The sequence below is a fragment of the Bipolaris zeicola genome (genome assembly GCF_000523435.1).
Source record: "Bipolaris zeicola 26-R-13 unplaced genomic scaffold scaffold_27, whole genome shotgun sequence".
Lineage (NCBI taxonomy): Eukaryota > Fungi > Ascomycota > Dothideomycetes > Pleosporales > Pleosporaceae > Bipolaris > Bipolaris zeicola.
Window position 1 is genome coordinate 37,733 of NW_006912076.1, and position 17,838 is coordinate 55,570.

The window sequence follows — 17,838 nt, forward strand, 5'->3', positions numbered from 1 at the left end:
ACCTGGATACGGGGCTCCACGCGGTGCCAGCCAATGCTCATGGCGCGATATCGCCCGCATTTGCAATCACGCAGTAGCAGCATGCAGCGTGATGGGCGGCGGAGACGAGCCAGAAAAAGGCGGGCTAGAGATAGGATGTGGCCGTTCACTCGGTATCCACCATCCGAAGCAACACGAGACACCAACTTGACTCGCGGGAGAGCGGAGTCCTTGTTAGATGAAGAGAGATTGCGGCATGGATGGATGGATGGATGAATGAATGGATGGCTGGTCGGCGATACAAGAGCAATGCGGTATCTCGAAGCGTGGCCGTGGCCTGACTTGGAACATCAGCGAAGACAGGGCCGAGGTGGCGCAATAGAGGAGGTGCTCGTGGTGTTGTCCCCATGCACATGAATGTTTTGCATGTGGCAAGGGGAAAAATGCATCCCGAACGTTCGGATAATTGGTCGAAATTGTGTGTCAAACGGCGAATAAATCGACTGACGTGAGATGGCAGCGCACAGGCCGACTCAGGAAATCCAGAAGGCCAATTTGACCAAAGCAGGGCCTACCCCATGTTTTTCCACACCCATCGTTCGTCCACACCTCTCTTACCGCTACGTTGGGTCTTCTAGGTGGATACTGATTCAGGCGAAAAGCACCGAATTCCACGTGTCTCGCCGGTTATTGTACCCTGATAAGCAGTGATCTGCCGCCCTGCCGGCGGTTGGCGGTCTAACTGTTATGGCACAACGCAACCGGTTCCCTCTAGGGAGATGACATGGCTTGAACCAGCATCATGCAAGAAGATCACGGAATATTAGAAAGTAACTTTTTGAATTATGAGGCGCCGGCCACGGCGCGTAAGTAGAGATACAACGCTCGAGCCGCCCAGTGGCTGTCACTGCTTTAAGCAGCGGGATCAATGGAGAAGAAGAAGTTTCCTTCACTTGGGGCTGACTTGAGCTGGCTCCCCCCTGGATGAGTTCCTTTTGGCCACAGAATGGATCCTCCATTGTCACCTGTAACTTGCAATCGGTAGCCAGCAAACGGATCACCAAACACCGTACTCAAATCGTACCAGACTGTGTCATTGTCCAGGTTGTATGCAAAGACTTGCTGGGGAGCGCCGGAGTAGAGTCCGTCTGCACTGGTTGTGACTTTGATGGCAATCCCTCCTGTTTTCTCGTCGCGGCGCATTTCTTCCCAATAGATGCCACCTGTGGCCGTTAGCCAAGAAAGGAACACTGACACTGACCAGGCAATCACTGACCAGCTTTGATATCATTTCGAGGGCCGACCGAACTGCCAACCGACCAGACGTATATTGGCTTTGGAGAGTTGTTGAGAATGACTGCGATACCAGCAGCAGTGGCTGAGCTTGCTAGTGCAAGAAGCGTGGGGATGATGAACCGCATCATACAGAACACGTGTGACACGAGGCCAGCGCGATTCAATGAACGAATGACCCCACGAACTATATTATTGAGGACGGAGCACAGTGAATTTGGCTTGAGGTAGAGTCGACAGTCACAGACTCGTTGGGTTTATGTCTCATCATGGCCATCTTATACCTCCAACCGACAGCGTTGCTACCCCGCCACCAATCTTGATGGCACTGTGCGGGCGTAAGGTGTTTTCCATCGATTTGGTCATGAATTCGTATCTGACTGGAAAAATGCCGTTACCAATACATTATCAGGCGGATGATAATGCTCGCTTCAAGGATCAACTGCAACACCAATGTTACTTTGCAGATTGGAACAAGTACGTGTCGTGGCGGTGAACTGTCTTTGGACATTTTCAATGGTTTTGTAGATTGCTTGGTGAGCAGCGAGGAGGATTATGGTGGTTAGGCCAATATGTACGGGCAAGGCGTGTATATTGGCAGTACGAAACCAGCCGTCACGATGGCGCTGTAGAGTGGGGATACACGGCTACCCACTTTCACCGGGTGGTCTGGACCGTGCATGTATAATAGATGCACATATCAAGAGATTCGAATCGACTGGAGGCCTTACAGATGCCGCCATGGAAGAGGGACATGGCAAAGCGGAGACGGTTGCGGGCTGGAGCTACTAGTCGTGTGGAGTTGGGTGCCTGACTAGCAGCGGCGGGAGGCCGGCAGGCGGAGCCTCCAATCCAATCCAGCCCGGCCGGACTGGCCATGTGCAACACGGCGCGCCATCCATACTACCCAGCAAACCATGCTTCTTTCATGACCCAACGCGTCTGGAGAGTGTGACTTCTCTGGTGTGTGTACACACATACTCTGTCTTGCTTTTTTCGTCTTTGCAGCCAGCAGGCTCGTCGCCCGACAACGACGAGCGCGGGAATGGCGTCTCCCGTGGTAGAGAGCCGCATCGAGCCTCACAAGAAGGCGCACTTCACCCTCCACCTCAGCGACCGCATACGGAACAATGATGACGCGATCGAGTACAGCAGTGTAAAATGTTAGCCCTCCACCTGGCATGCGTATGCATATCCTGGCGCTTGCTGACTTACGCCCTACGTAGACAATCACAAGCCTACACAGACATCCGACAATCGTTCTACGACACTCTCGGCGCCTTCATCGACGAATACTTGCAACCTGCGCATCGAAGACACGACCGAATCCGGCGACCAGGATGTCTTCACCTTCACGGGGCAAAAGTCACAGCCAAAGAAGTCATATGTCCTCATCTTGGATCCCGCCAGCCAGCAAGCAACCCTAGAGCCGCTCTCGAGTAGCTACACCTTCAACCTCGCCACGAGGAATGGCAAAGATATATCGTCACAGCACGCTAAGATATACCCAAAGAAACTCAAGGACGATGCGCAGGACAAGGACCAGGACGACGATCTGTTTGGCGAAGCGGCAGCAGACGACGAGGGAGGCGACCCTGACCCCGACAACCCCTATGACTTCAGGCACTTTTTGAGCAAGGAAAAGGCGAAGCGAGGCGACGAGTCCGACTACCGCTATGCATCATCGCCAGAGCACCGAGCTGGCACAGGCAGCGCGGCTCATACACCGCAATTTGGGGCTCGCGTACCACCCGCCGCTGCTCCAGTGCGGAAGCCCGCTGCAGCTACTGCGCCCAAGAAGCGCAAGACTACGACCACAAACCCTATGGTGAAGCCCAAAAAGGCTCAGCCACCACCGGCCGTCCGTCTTCAGCGCACAGCAACAGAACCTGCCGCCAAGCCAAAGAGCAAATCTACCGCACCACCCGCTTCCAAGATCAAATCTGCCGAGGTGATACACTCGTCCGACGAGTCTGACGGCGAAATTGCATCCTCGCCAGCGCCTCCATCCCCTGCACCTGTACAAAACCAGCGACATCATCACGACGACGATGAGGCCGAAGACGAATCAGACGACGACGGCGGTCTCGAAATTGAAGTACCCGATGCGCGCCCACCACGACGCAAGAACGGCGCACTAGCAGCTCGCAGTCTGGGCCACAATCTCGGCGCCGGCTATATGCGTTCTCCATCCAACGGCCCCATATCTCTTGCCAGTGCAGCCAACAGCGACGTAGAAGGCTCTCCCAACCCGCACGCACGCAACCGAAACACACAGGATGAGATTGACTTTGGTGATTTGGGCGGTGATGACGCTGAAGGCGACGACGACGATGAGGAAGAAGAGGAGGATGCAGAGGAATACGAATACAATGACAGAGACGTCGAGCCCATGGACATTGGACCTCCCGTACAGCCAGATACGACCAGTCACGACCACAAGCACGGTGCAATTGCAGAAATCCCCGCGGACGATGACGAAGACGATCTAGAAGAGTTGATGAGGAGAGGGCTGGAAGGTGGAGATAGTAGTGAAGAAAGTGAAGAGGAGTGAAGCCATCCTCCATGTTCCAAACCACCTTATCATCCATCCATGTCAATCCCACTGCCCGACCAGACACGATGTGCAACTAAGAAGTTGCAACTATCCAAGCTACAAGAGATGATGGGACTAGCCCGTCATAACAGGTGTAGCAGATATCCCGCTTCATCCCGCTTCTCCATATTCGAGCGAAGAATGTTGGGATGGAAGGCTGTGCACGCACAAATGGCAGCATGAGCAGTCACCCTTATTTTCTTGGCTATTGAAATGATAACGGGTCCTGCCGTGTTGCAGGCAGATAGACTGCATAAGCATGCACTCAATGATAACACATGAACACAGACCTCGTATAACTCAATGAACCACTCCAGTCTAAAAATAGCAAGCCCATGCGTTCGGTCATCGAAGCATACTTGCAAGTACTATTACGGCAGCAACTCATTTCATGTGTTGAGCATTTCTTTTACCATTACCAACCACGAATGAAACTCGTGGTATCTTGGCACTTGCGTAGCAATCTCAGGCACAATGCCGTCCCTCATGGATTTTGCCTGTTCATGTCCAAGAGTCCGGGGATGAATGATCGCCAGGAATCTAGAATGGTCAATCCCCACGTTGACGGTCCCTGCGCTAGCGTGCCGTTGACCGAGGCATACGCACGCGTCATCTCTCCGCCATCTTGGGTAGTCTCTCTCACTCTCCCCTTTAACAATATTCCCTCTGTTCTTACTTGACCCTCAGTCTCTCGTTAGCTTTTCTTTGTTCCCACTCATTTCATGTAACCATGCGCTCCTTTTCTCTTTTTGGTCTTGTGGCTGTTGTTGTTGCTGCGTCGTCGTCGCTCGAACACAAGGTTGAAGAGATCCATGTTCCGGCTGTCCAGGAAGCGGCCCCAGTAATCACGGTGATCGACGCGAACAAGACATATGCCGTCAAGTATGGATGTGCCGGATGTCCGTTTGGCCTGCTGAAGACTCCTCATGCAGCAGAATGGATCCATCCGCCTCCACAAAACTCCTTGGTAAGCGCATCTCGTCGCGGCGCATAAGCGAGGCGCGCTGACAATACTACAGATGTTGACGCTTGCCATTGACAAGTCGGGATCTGCTCTGTTCCTCAATGACGAGCGCGTCTTTCCTCTTGACCCGTTGCCTCCGCGCATTAGTGCCGTGCAGGTGCCAATGGATCATGCCGAAGACGAAGCAGATGAGCAAGCCGAGGAGGTCATGTCTAAGAGAATCAGGTTTCCACTGCAGTACGAACACACTGTGTTCCGAGCTGAAGGAAATGGAGAGGTATGGCTCCAGTTCAACGTTACTGGTCTTGCCTGGGGAGAGGAGGCTGCACCATTCAAGTTGGGCCATACAGTCTTACAGGTGCTACTGCGTGAGCAACACGTTCGCCCAGAGACTCCAGGCCAGAAAGGGTGCGGCCATGCCCTTTCCATTGCAAGTGTACAAGTGGTTGAAGAAAAAGACCGCGTTCAGCCGCCCAGGATGAAGTGCGGCAGACTGGCCATGATACGAACCGCCTTTGACCCGAACGAGTGGGACGACTATGGCAAATTTGGCACATGGGCAAGGACGTGGAATGTGGCTATTGGCAAACTAGGCGCGCTTTGGTCTGGCTCTTCACAGAGCAATCTACTGCTTCCTTTGTCGCTGCTGCTTGCGGCTAGCATTCTTGTGGTACGTTGCATTTGGCAGCTCAGGCAGCAGATACAGGCTTGCGGGGATTCAGCCGCCGAGTCTTGGTTGTTGGGCTGCCATGCGCCGCCGGCATATGCAGACATCCCAGTGATCAAGATTGAGCAGTATGATTAGAGTCGGAGAGTTGGGGAGCATTGGATCGCAATCTAATCAAGTGGTTCGGAACTGTTGCCGCTATCTCCGCAATGCATCCCGACATGTGCACATGCCCTCTTGGCTGCCTGTATGGCTTCAACACTGCAGTTACACTCATGGCTGCACACCTGCCGCCCTTTTTTTTTTGCCCTACATGTCCCGCTTACACCGCTGCTCCGGTTTGTGCATCGCGGGCGCACCCGGGTGGGTGTGTGGGTTTCAGCCAATGATGTTGCCTAGCTCACCCATTCATCTCTGCAGCCTACATCTATACATCTAGCCCTTGACTCCTCTCCTTCAGCTCTACTGCCTTTTTCCAAGCCCCAGAACTATGTCTGTCATTGTCGACCAGTACAACGAGGAATGGCCCAAGCAGTTCGAAAAAATAAAAGCAGAGTTTGAGAATCATCTGCGAGACGTCGACTACCTCTCAATCGAGCACGTGGGTAGCACATCAGTGCCGGGATTGGCTGCCAAACCCATTATCGATATTGACGTGATTGTCTCTCGCGATAACTTGCAGTCTGCCATTGATGCTCTGACGACAAACGGCAAGTTTGACCACCTAGGAGAACTCGGAGTCGTCGACCGCCATGCCTTCAAAGACCCAAACCAGGCCATCCCCCACAACATCTACGTATGCGTAGACGGCGCAGTCCAAACCCGCAATCACCTCAACCTGCGAAACACGCTCCGCACAAACAGCGAGCTGCGAGACGAATACGCCCGCGTCAAACTCGAACTCGCCGCCACCTCCACCAACATCGTCGACTACGTCTACGCCAAAAGCACAGTAATCCAAAAAATCCTCTCAGCCTCGCAATCCTTCACAAAAGACGAACTCGCCTCCATCGCCCGCCAAAACCTCAAAGGCGAACGCTTCGGCGCAATCAAAACCGAGCGCTTGCTCCTCCGCGAATTCGTAACCCAAGACATACCGGGCTACTACGCGCTCGAGTCCTCCGAGGCAAACGCCCGCTACCAATCCTGGCCGCCGCGAACCCCCCAGCAAGCCCGTGAGCTGGTCCTGCAAAACATCCGAAACCACAACGACGTACCGCGCACAATCTACGAGCTCGCGGTCGAAACCCTCGACACGGGCACCTTCATCGGCCGCGTCGGCGCAAAAACCTCGCAAGCAAATTCCGACAAGCTCCCCGGCGAATCCAGCATCAAACCCGTTACCCACGCTGACTTGTGGTTTTCCTTTTTACCGGAATATCAAGGAAGGGGCTACGCGACGGAGGCTATGACGGCGTTTATAGGTGCGATTAAGGAGAGGATTCAGGATGTGGGGAAGGTGGAAATGGAGATTGAATGTGATCCGAGGAATGAGGCTAGTTGGAAATTAGCGAAGAGGTTGGGGTTTGAGAGGCATAGTTTGACGAAGGAGAAGGAGATGCTAAAGGGGGAGTGGGTGGATAGTTTGGTTATGAGGAAGGTTGTTGGGGATGCGTAAGTTTTTTTTTTCTTTTCCTCTCTTCATCTGCTTCTTTTCTTCTAACCGGGGGGGGGGGGGGGGTTGATCGAATGAGTGGGTGGACTGGGTAATTGGAGGGTTTGAAAGCTAACTTTTTATGTGAACGCAGGCCCATAGGACGTAAACACGTGAGGCGAAGCAGCAAAGTCAGTTCATCGATGCGCTTGGATCCCGCAGAGCTATACGAGACGTGTCATTGAAACTTTGCACTTTCCCCCCCCCCATATAAACTACGAGCTCCACCAAAAATCATTTAATTCAAATATGTACTCAAGTTCCCCCCTAAACCCCTCTCATAACCCCCCAGCTTCAAACATGTCCTTGCTTCCCGCGATTTCGTCTTTAAATAGGCACAGCAGTACTAATATCAATCAACGTAACGGGCGCAATATCATTCGGCGTCGGCGCCGCCCCTGCATCTCCTCCCTCTCCTCCAGCCGTAGCCGTAGCCGTAGCAGTAACACTAGGCAAAGTAATCAACGTAACAGGCTCCAACCCCCCACCCGTCGCCGTCGCCGTCGCCGTCACTTCACCCCCCTCACTCGTCACACTCGACAGCGTAATCAACGTAATCGGCTCCAATCCCCCACCCGTACTCGTACTCGTAGCCGCCACAGTCGTATTCGGAAACGTCACCGAGATATTTCCCGTAGGCGCGTAGATGGGGATCGTGACGGTGACGGTTTTAGTGATTGTGGTTGTGGGGGCGCAGTCTGAGGGAGCGTGGAGGTGCGGGGTTGTAGGGGGGTGGCGTGGTATGGGTGCGATGAGGGCAAGGGTGAGGGGGAGGGTTGGGAGGAGGAAGAGATGGGCGGTTAGAAGCATTTTTTTGGGCTTGTAAAGATGGTTTGTTTTTGTTTTGTTTTTTTAAACTTGAAGGGATGGTGGTTGTGGAGCTGGTGGTGATGGGGTGGGATGGAAGAAGTGGTGTTATATATGACTGGGTTCTTGGGTTGAGGGAAGTGTTGAGAGTGACGAAGGTATCGAGAGTGACGCGTGTGCGTACGTTGTGGTGGTGAGTAGAAGGATTCAAGTGGTGTGCTATGTGGCTGCTTGAGGCGGATCTTTGTCTCCAATTACAGGGCTACATTGCAACGTCGTGTTCACGTTGGAGGGGCTTGCAATCTCCGTTGTTCTGATTTTGTGGAGGCATTGCTGGTGAAGTCTGGTGCAATGGGCGGTTTCACTGAGGAGGCTGGCGGAAGTGGCTGTTCGGGGTGGCGGTCGTTTACGTGTACGCCGCTGGGTGTCCGTCTATCAACTGTTCCTACGGGTCTTTCTAATTATTAAGGAATTGCCCGCGTTGCTTGAGACACTGCAGTCAAAGTTATGGGAGTTTGGTCTGACAGTATAATATTGCTTGGATATTATCTCTATATCCTTTTTTCTTTGAATCTGCTAACTCAGTCTTGAAAGCAAAACGAACAGTTGATCTCGTTCATGTTGTGATATTGTCGTCTCACAGTATCGGACTTTGCGTTATGACAGGGCGTGTGGCGTCCGCGATGTCCGACAAACACTTTATCCAAGCATTTGCTTGTAGCGAAGTCCGAATCCCGAGGTAGGACAATCAGTCCAGACACATATTCCCCATATCTGCTCAATTGTTCAGAAATGGAAATGGAGTATCTCTAGTGAAATCTCCGGCCATGCTGCGTATCCATACTTTTTTTAAAGTTTCGTCCCACCGCCATTGACCAACAGGAATGCAACCCGTTCGATTTACTAACTCGGAGCTTTCCATGTAGCTGGACGAATGGTTGCATTCTGGTTGCCACACAACATGTGCATGCTGTGTTACCAGGTATTGGCATTACTAGGGGTTTACCAAATGGAAGAACAACGGGCCGATTCGAGGTAACACGGACAGGTCTTGGCTCTACGAGGATGCAGCGCGGAGTATCGTATTTGGGACAAATCTGCGTATGATGGGGAACTCAGCCACAGGTTTCTGCAGCCTAGCATGTATGTCGTACTGCCATCTCAGCTCATGTATAATATCCGCCGTGCAGTAGTGGCCGGATACAGCAACTGCTCGGCCCGTTGCAGTGAGCTTTCAGGCGTCCACAGTTGGCATTTCAGCACCGAAGATTCAGCCGACTTGATCGGAAGCCGGCAAGGCCAGGCTGAAGGAATTACGTTTGATTGTGGCTTGGGAAACGCGTATGTTTGTGGACACTGCCATTGTGGCTGAAACGTTGGCCGGGGTGTAGTTCTCGATGCGAGCAGCAGATGTGGAAATTGTTTTTCCGATGCTGATATCCTTGATTCAATATGCTGGTAATCTCTTGAAGTGGATATCATGCAATGTGATTTCTGCATTGCTGGCTGCATGCAATGGGCAGCCATGCGTAGAGTATTTGCAAACTTTTAGCACGTAGAAAATGGGACCGGAAGAGCTAAGACGAGATAGGACTAGGGCTCTCGCCAACGGCAGATCCCTGCAAGTCAAATGCCGATCATCGAACTTTGACAGTCCCGCGGTGCAAAGTCGCACATTGACCCGAGAATCTCTCGTAGCAATCCAAATAATTTTGTCCAGCATTCCCGCTTCATCTGGCATACTTACATGATGGCAGAACCTAGTCCGATCACGAATGATGTACCGGATACCCAGCCAGAGGCATCAAACACGACGGCAGCAGAGTCGAGCGAGACGCAGGCTGAGTCGACGGCTTCAGCAAGTCAACAAGTGCCACCAGCAGCGTGTGGTCAATGCGGCAAATCGGCAGACTCACTCAAGCAGTGCATAAAATGCCACAGCGTAGCCTACTGCAACAAGGAGTGTCAAAAGGCACATTTCAAAGCACACAAAAAGGCATGTCCCATCTTGGCGCAAGAGTACGTAAAACGGCATGAGCCCAAGATGGCAAGTCGGTCGAGCGGGGCAGCAAAGGGAGGGGCGCGGGAGAGAGGTCTGCAGAAGTGGCAGGTAAGTGTGGTGTGAGCAGCAAACACGAGGGGCAGAAGCTGATGTTTTGCAAGTTCGATACCTAGGTTGTTGTGGGTGATGATGTGTTTGTGGAATTGGTGATTGATTAGTGAAGGACTGAGGGATGGAGCGAAAGACAATCGATAGGAAAGAAGTCGGTTGTTTGAGGGGGGAGACTGGAAAGAAAAAAAAATGTAGTGATTGAAATGTACGTGTCGTGGAGCAACAATGTAGAGCAAGGACGTGCATGCCGTTTGTCACATGGTATGACGGGACGATTGAGCCAAACGCCTTTTTTTCCCAATGCCGAGTGGTGTACTTAGGTCCAGGGTAGTAATGGGCTAGTGGCTCTGGCAAGGCCCTGGCGGCTGACGCGCAGCAGACTGATCGGCCGCACATTCGGCAGCAAAGAGGAGCAGTTTCAAGTATGGACAGGGGGTGAACCTTAATGGAGCAGGCCAGAGGCAGCATGGAATTGTATGCTCGGAGTCCGGGCTGATGCTGAGGGCGAGGAGAGGGAGAGGAAGGGGAGAAGAAGAGGAAGAGGAGAGGGGAGAGAGAGAGAGAGCGGGATAGGGTCGCTTAATTGGCGCTAGGCAGCAGCAAAAGAGAAGTCGAGGAAGAAATCTAGACTCGCATAGACTTGTTTCCCAAAGGGAGGGCTTACAGTGCATCTGGCGTCTGGCGTCTGGCATGGGAGAGCAAGCAGTCGTGTGCAAAGTCAAGCAAGCATGGCAGCCGAGATTCAAGCCGCCAGTCGAGTCGAAGCAGCAAGGCAGAGCAGGCCCGAAAAGGATGCGGCGCTCTTGTCCAGACTATTAGTGGGCTGCAGCTGCATGCGTGCGATGCATCAGATAGAGGCGCTAGCTGGTGTAGGGGCAGAGGGCCTTGCCGTGCACACGAGTGGAGGGATAGTTACATGTATGTACTTATGTAAGGAGGGATACTTGTGTCCAAGTACCATGTACATGTACTTTGGTTGTTAGTAGTCGACATGTAAGTAACGTAGATATGGGGCATGTACCTGGGTATGTACTTAGTATTGGTGGTAGTATGTACAGGGAGCGTGTATCAGGTAGTACCGGTCCAACCGTTCCACAGCCCTGCTGACCTGCCCGAGGGCGGGCAGACGACTCTGTCGGTCAGGCCATTTCTGATCCATCTGAACGCTCTCGAGGCCGGGGTCTAGAACTCACGCTGCTGAGACCCTGGCGTATGCACACGCACTAGCATCAACTGCAGCGCCAGCACCGGGTGTTGAATCCGTGGGCCCACGGTCAGCCACTACACGCCCGTTCGCTCGCTCGCTCCATGTATGTACCGTTCCATTGCTATCCCTCCCTCCATCCCAACCCCATCCTGCTGCTGCTGCTGCTGCTACTGCTGCTTCTTCCCCGCTGTCGTGCTGTGCGCTGCGGTGCTGCTACTGTCCTTGTCGCACTCTGGACCAGGCCTTGGCAATCGCTCTCCAGCACAGCCCTGCGTCTTCACCTCCCCTCCAATACCCAATACCCACACCCTCCGCCCCGTCTTCTTTGCTGTCGTCCTCCTCCCCACGGCCGTTGATTACCGCCCCGCAGCAAAAGCTAGTCAAACGGTTTGGTTCCTGGCCGCCAGATCCTCCAGCCACGTCTCCGTGCGCCTGTCCGTCCGTCACTCTGTCTCTCCCGCCCGCCCAGGACAGGTAGCGTGACTGTACTGCGCCTTGGTCGCCTGCAAACATCGCAATCGACGTTTGCCATGACCGATCCCAATCCCCGGACCCAAGTCTTTGACCAGCTCCATGCTGACACCACCACCACTGCCTTTCTCCCCTCCCAACTCCCTTCCCAACCCCACGAACCCCTTCCCAGCTCCATCCCACAAACACCGGATGAAGCAGCACAAGCGGGTCCCTGCTCCGACACCGTGGTTCCCGACGCTTTTTCTTCATTTCTCGACGCTTCCCTGCCGCAGCCCTTCCCGCTGCCTTCCGCCTTACCCCAGCCTCTCACCACGCCCATCACCGAAGATCATCCACATGTCGATCTGACCCTCAATTTACCTCAAAGTAGTCTTTCGCTTCCTCCACCAACAATAATAAAGGCAAAGCATAATTTACGCCTGCCCTCGTTCCATGTCCTGGGTATTGCCGCGCCCCACCCTGACCATATTCTGGCCCAGCCTGATCTGCCCTTCTCTCCACTAGGCGCGGGACCACTATCAAAGCCAGAAGACCCTCTCCATGCACTCAGCCCGCTGGCTCACAATTGCAACAACCACGCCACGGCCGCCCTCCTCCACACTCCCGTCACCAGTCCGAAGGCTGCAACTGCACGCGTGGGCCCTTCTCTCTCCACCCACACGCCCCCTTCGGACTCGGAGCCAGGAACCATCAACTGGGGTTCCTTTATGAACCCTCGTATTGCCACACTAGGCTCGCCTCCCCACTCGGATCCAGGTGTCTCGCCCAGTGCAAACATTACCGCTCGTGAATTAGCTCCTCCCCAAGCACAAATCATCGTCCCAACTCACGCGCCACTCCCCGAAGCACAGGGAATGGCTACATGGATCGAGATGGCCAAAAGCACAATCAGTAAGTGATCGCCCCCTCCCTCTTTCACACACACCCTCTCTCTTTTTGCCGTACTAAACTCTTCAAGTTCACGAATCTGGATGTCTAGGCCTAGACTCTGTCAGAATCCTTTCTCACGCCCTTCCTTGCCCTTCTACAGCGGGCCATGTGTTTGGCGATGTCATTGCTTCGATTCACGACGCTTCTTCGACACACACTTCATGGATCAATGTATTCCATGCTCTCCCTGGACGCTACACCCTCCTTGACTTGCCCAAGTCACCCCCTTCAACACCAGGCCCTGCAGTCGGAGGTGATTCGTACTTTACCAGCAAAGTCTTTGACAGTGCAGTCGCCATACCCGACTACCAGCTCGATTCGAAACTTTTGCCGCCATCCCCTAGACCTGTAGTTCCCCCCGGGAGTATCAACATATCAATCGTCGAGAGATACATCCCGCCCACGAATACGAACGAATTTGCTGAAATGTTTACATTCCACGGCCGGTCCTTGTTGTACGACCGCTTGATCGAACTCTCCAGTGATAATGGCATTTTGCTCTTCATCTACCCAACAAAAACAGGCGCAAAGACGTTTATGAGACAGTACCTTGGACCCATCCTCGATCCGCTATTGCGCTCTGTGACGGTAGTGCACGAGCTTCACTCGGAGCTGGGAAGAGATATAGGTCAGATGGGCTCGGTCAACTACCTCGATGTTTATGAGCATCTAGAACTCCAAGTGCGAAGATTCTGTCATGCAATGAGTGAGCGGCACCTAAGGGCTGACAAAAAGGCGGCGTACCAAGTTATTCATGCCGCAAAAGAGGATATCTTCCTGGAAAGATCAGCATGGGCAGACGATTGGTGGATTAAACAAGAAAAGCCTCGTGTGCGAGACGTCATCATGAAGTACTTCAACAAATCCAAGAAGCTTCCCATGGGCGAAATGAGCGCTGCCTCGCTCATCCAGCATGTCCTCGATGGCGTGTCGAAACGAGAATATCAAGATGGAGCGCCCACCAAGGGTGTTGAAGTGGGCGTCTTCATAATTAAGAAAACCAAAGTTACAACAACAGCAGACCAATAACATCATGGGCGTAAGCCTACCGAAGGTCCAATGGGGGCCAACTCAAAGCACGACGATTGGGGCATTTGACCCCACGAATCTCCAAATTTCCTTGTTTGACGACCTTGCGAGTACCCCATTCTCCGCATAGCATTGCGCGGCGTTAGTAGCATTTGAGACCTGTCTGGAACAGTACAAAAAGGAAGATATAATCGTAATACCCCAGTGATGATTTAGACTATCAAGATATAGCAACGATTTCGGACGCCAGTTTATATTCATATTTCATGGACGTAGCATTTCTGAAAACCGCCGTGATGTGATTGTGAGCCTTGCAATATTCGTCCTTTCCCTTGCGGCAGGAATTAGCCCTTGAAAACGCCAAGCCCTTAGCGCGAAAATCTGCCTTGTACTAACCTTTTCCTTCTCTATCACGGTCCACCCGCAACGCCATGTAGAACCTCTGAACATTGCTCACTACAAAAGCACTGCAACGTGCGAAGCTAATTTCGACTGCGCATGTAGCCCCAGAATCGCGTACAGCTTCATATTCGCCAAGTGGGTACGTACCATCTCTTATCAGACTATGTGTGCTTTTACTGGCTGCGGCTACTTTGCATGCATGCTAAGATGCAGAGAGTTAATCAAAATGATAAAGACGTGCAGTCCATTCGCGGAAATTTCCATGCACGATCGAGATTTTTGTTTTTACTGTCCGAAAAAAGTTGATGGTGTGAGAGATTACATGACGAGACTGACTCACGTAGGGATATACAGTCAGTGGACTTGAAGATCCCGTGACTTGTGTTTGTCCGAGCAGCAACTGGGAATAAAAAAATATCATCCAATCATAGCCATGCATGTAAGTAACGGCGAGACGTCCGAGAGAGAATGAAAGAAGAAAGAGAAGGAAAAAAAAAGACAAACTTCACTACAACATCGAAAGTCCGGTCACGCCATGGAAACTCGCTCTCCCACTCACACACACAAACACATAGATCAAAACCCCGCAATCCGCCCTCCTAACCAACCATGAGGTCCTCCTGCACCTCCTCGCCGAAGAAGCAGAATATACGGGTACCGATGATACAAACCGCAAGCGCAAGAAGCCCTCTGGCCTAAACCACATGCTCCGTGATGGCCTCGCCTACCTGCAAACACCCGACTACACCACCACCGCCCTCGCAGATGCGCATCCCAACAGGCCCATGACCCTGTACAAGGGACCCAACAGCCTGTTCCGTGCCCTGGCTCCCAAGTACCGATTGAATAAGGCGGAGTACCTCCAGATTTATAATCTGAGACCGACTACGCAGGTTATGCTTGAGTTGGTTGTTGAAGAGGTGCGTTCCCTTCCCCTTCTTTTCCTCCTGTCTTCCTACTTTTCACGTGACTCTACCCTCCACTTTTCTTTTTTAAGTGGATAAGGCTGATAAGAGATGAAAAGGCGGGTACCCGATTCACAGAAGATGAACTACACGATATGCTGGCCATCATCCAGCAAGTGTTTGACGAGGAGGAAGCGCAGATTCCAGAGGGAGTCGAGGATGTGGACATGCCCAAGATAGCGAATAAATTGCTTGGTGCTGCGAATAAGAAGAAGAGGAAGGTTAAGAGGAAGGTGTAAAAAGTATGATGACGAAGCAGAAAAGGATGTGGCAAGTGAAGTAGAGAAAGAAGCAACGCAATAGGAGTGTTTTTTTTGTTATCCATATGGCATGAGATGAACGAACAATGGGAAAAAGAAGCAATCAACACAACATATAAACCAAAAGCATAAAACTTTTTTTTTCGAACATGTAATTGTATGCTACCAGCTGGCGGGGTATTCCATCCCACCGCATCCCCATTCATGCAACGTGAAGAAAGGACCTTTTTTGTCAAGGTAAAACTACACAAGAATATGCCCAGACACCCCGAAGACAGAAGAGAAAACAAAAAAATTTACGCCACTCGCCCAAAGTAAAATGGTGAACAAGCTCAAACCCAGATAAATCAACGCCATATTGTCCCCCTGGTTTTCTGTCATGTGGTGTCAGAAGAGAAGACAGAAGAGAAAGAAAGAAGAGATGGCGACTGGAAAAAAAAAGGATACAATGGCCATCACTTCTTTCCTCTCTTCCCCCTCTACCTCCCTAATTCATGGCGTGTCTAGTCCTTGCTCTTCTTCTTTTTCTTCTTCTCTCCATTGTCCTCACCGCCCTCTGCTTTCCGCTTCTTGCTGTCCTTGCCTGCCTTCTTTGCCTCCTTAGCTGCCTTCTTGGCCAGCTTGGCCTCGCGCTTAGCGGCTCGCTGTGCTTTCCGTGCCTTCTTGGCTTCCTTTGATGCCTCCTTTGCTGCCTTCTTCGCCGCCTTATCCTTTCCAGTTGGCTTTTCTTCTGGCTCGGAGTCTGACTCTGAAGTGGCATCGGCGTCGGCCATGCTCTCGTCACCGTCGCTGTCGACCTCTTGCACCAGCTTCTTGGGTGTGCCGTTGGCCTTGGCCGACTTGGGCGCATCAGCAGCGGGCTCGTCGCCAGTAAGACCATCGGCGTCGGGGTTGTACTTCCGCGCCTCCTTGACTTCCCACTTCTTCTGTCCACCAAGCGCAGTCTGGTTGGCGTTGGTCAAGCTCTTCAATGGCTTACCCTCGAGTGCGCGCAGTCTCCTCTCAATAGTCAGGCGTGCGTCGCGACCAATCTGTGACTTCTCTTCTTCGGTAGGCTCCTTGGAAGTGTCCTCTGATGAGACACCCCAGGTGCTAAGGGCATCGACACGCAGACCCAAGGCGGATTTGGCAGCGAGCATACGGGCAATCTTGCCCTTGTTCTTTCCGGTAGCTTGACCGATAAGAGATGCATGGTAGATGAGCTAGTCGAGTCAGCAAAATCCTGGTTGATCAAGAACAATAAGTACTTACACCGTACTTGGGTGTGTCGTGCTTCGTCTTGAGAGCACGGAAGAGGGCCTTCTCGGCACCGAGGATTTGGATGGTGGAACCGGGCGACTTGGCGAGGTTCATGAGAGATCCGGCGTGAGCGATCAAGCGCGCGCCAACAAGTTCACCAACAAGAGCAGTCAGGTTAGGAGCAAGCGCCTGCATGCGGTTCGATAGGTAGTTTCCGAGGTTTTGACGGTGCTCGGTCAGGTCGACGACCTGCTCAGCGAGAGCAGAGGTGGTTTCCAAATCCTCCTCTGTGATTTCAGTACCCATGGAGATTTCTGCAGCCGCCTTGACAGCCGCCTGAAGTTTGTTAGTAGTGTTCGTAACATGACGGTTTGTCAAAAACTGACCTCAATTTCTTCAGGCAGAATGTCGGAGAGGTCGCTGTTGCGAGCATTTGTGCGGAAGCCCATCTTCAAAACGACACGCGCTACAAAAATTAGCAAAGCATCAAAGCCAGGCAGATTAAAAACTTACAGTAGGCCAGGTTGTCGTTCAAGATCTTGGCAAGCTCTGGGAAGTGCCAGCCGTACCATTCCTTGACTCGCATGGCGTAGGTGTTGAGCTGCTTGTCCAAGACATCGAGAGAAGCAATGCTCTGGATGATCATGGTGTCGACCTTGTCGGGGGAGAATCGCAGCTTGTGTCGCGACAGAGAGTGGGCAAGACCCAGGCGAGTCGCGGCTTCCTCAGAGGGAAGTAGGTCGGGAAGGAGTGAAGACAGGTTTTCACGGATGGCACGGAATACATCCTGTGTGGAGGAGTCTGAGACGGTCTTGAGGGAAAGACCTGGGAGTTGAGCAATCGCATTGGAGAGCTTGGGGTCGGCAACAGCCACTTGAAGCAATGTCAGCTACACAATTCGCACAAAAGGCTCGTGGAGCAGCATACAAGTAGCCTTGGTCTCATCCTTCAATTCGTCCAGCAGCGACGACAGCATGGGCGTGACCTTGCCATCGTGAAGAGCGGCAGCCTGCTCAAGCGCATCGACGGCGCTGCCAAACTTGGCGAACTTCTTGAGCTTCAGCTGCTCGGCGATGCTCGAGGAATCCTTTGTGTCTCCGCCCAAGAGCTTCTTGTCCTTGGACTTGAGAAGGACATAACCCGCCGAGGTTTCCGAGAGAATAAAAAGACCCATTGTGCGTGTACTCGGGCGTAGGGAAGGGTCCAGTGGGATTCGCGATTCGCGGAGCGCAACTGCCCTGGAAGGTTGATTTGGACGG

At 52.6% G+C, this 17,838-nt stretch overlaps 8 protein-coding genes across 8 annotated transcripts; 5 read left to right on the forward strand and 3 right to left on the reverse strand.

Moving 5' to 3' along the window:
• Positions 1-891: 891 nt before the first annotated feature.
• Positions 892-1,400, reverse strand: COCCADRAFT_2659 (uncharacterized protein; the record flags this gene model as incomplete). The annotated part of the gene is made up of 2 exons (XM_007711254.1): positions 892-1,202; positions 1,256-1,400. 2 exons carry the CDS (start codon positions 1,398-1,400, stop codon positions 892-894), a joined length of 456 nt encoding a protein of 151 aa, XP_007709444.1.
• A 917-nt stretch (positions 1,401-2,317) lies between these two features.
• Positions 2,318-3,826, forward strand: COCCADRAFT_2660 (uncharacterized protein; the record flags this gene model as incomplete). The annotated part of the gene is made up of 2 exons (XM_007711255.1): positions 2,318-2,435; positions 2,499-3,826. The coding sequence occupies 2 exons, from the start codon at positions 2,318-2,320 to the stop codon at positions 3,824-3,826; spliced, it is 1,446 nt and encodes a 481-aa protein (XP_007709445.1).
• Positions 3,827-4,598: 772 nt separating this feature from the next.
• Positions 4,599-5,637, forward strand: COCCADRAFT_88796 (uncharacterized protein; the record flags this gene model as incomplete). Its single annotated transcript, XM_007711302.1, has 2 exons — positions 4,599-4,835; positions 4,888-5,637. 2 exons carry the CDS (start codon positions 4,599-4,601, stop codon positions 5,635-5,637), a joined length of 987 nt encoding a protein of 328 aa, XP_007709492.1.
• Positions 5,638-5,989: 352 nt separating this feature from the next.
• Positions 5,990-7,117, forward strand: COCCADRAFT_2662 (uncharacterized protein; the record flags this gene model as incomplete). The annotated part of the gene is made up of 1 exon (XM_007711256.1): positions 5,990-7,117. One exon carries the CDS (start codon positions 5,990-5,992, stop codon positions 7,115-7,117), a length of 1,128 nt encoding a protein of 375 aa, XP_007709446.1.
• A 363-nt stretch (positions 7,118-7,480) lies between these two features.
• Positions 7,481-7,963, reverse strand: COCCADRAFT_88807 (uncharacterized protein; the record flags this gene model as incomplete). Its single annotated transcript, XM_007711303.1, has 1 exon — positions 7,481-7,963. The coding sequence occupies one exon, from the start codon at positions 7,961-7,963 to the stop codon at positions 7,481-7,483; it is 483 nt and encodes a 160-aa protein (XP_007709493.1).
• Positions 7,964-9,707: 1,744 nt separating this feature from the next.
• COCCADRAFT_34355 (uncharacterized protein) lies at positions 9,708-13,713 on the forward strand (the record flags this gene model as incomplete). Its single annotated transcript, XM_007711284.1, has 4 exons — positions 9,708-10,070; positions 10,792-10,991; positions 11,750-12,645; positions 12,713-13,713. 4 exons carry the CDS (start codon positions 9,708-9,710, stop codon positions 13,711-13,713), a joined length of 2,460 nt encoding a protein of 819 aa, XP_007709474.1.
• Positions 13,714-14,548: 835 nt separating this feature from the next.
• Positions 14,549-15,319, forward strand: COCCADRAFT_34356 (uncharacterized protein; the record flags this gene model as incomplete). Its single annotated transcript, XM_007711285.1, has 3 exons — positions 14,549-14,554; positions 14,691-15,035; positions 15,140-15,319. 3 exons carry the CDS (start codon positions 14,549-14,551, stop codon positions 15,317-15,319), a joined length of 531 nt encoding a protein of 176 aa, XP_007709475.1.
• Positions 15,320-15,843: 524 nt separating this feature from the next.
• COCCADRAFT_88737 (uncharacterized protein) lies at positions 15,844-17,753 on the reverse strand (the record flags this gene model as incomplete). Its single annotated transcript, XM_007711304.1, has 5 exons — positions 15,844-16,542; positions 16,592-16,915; positions 16,966-17,045; positions 17,093-17,452; positions 17,507-17,753. The coding sequence occupies 5 exons, from the start codon at positions 17,751-17,753 to the stop codon at positions 15,844-15,846; spliced, it is 1,710 nt and encodes a 569-aa protein (XP_007709494.1).
• Between the last annotated feature and the right edge of the window lie 85 nt (positions 17,754-17,838).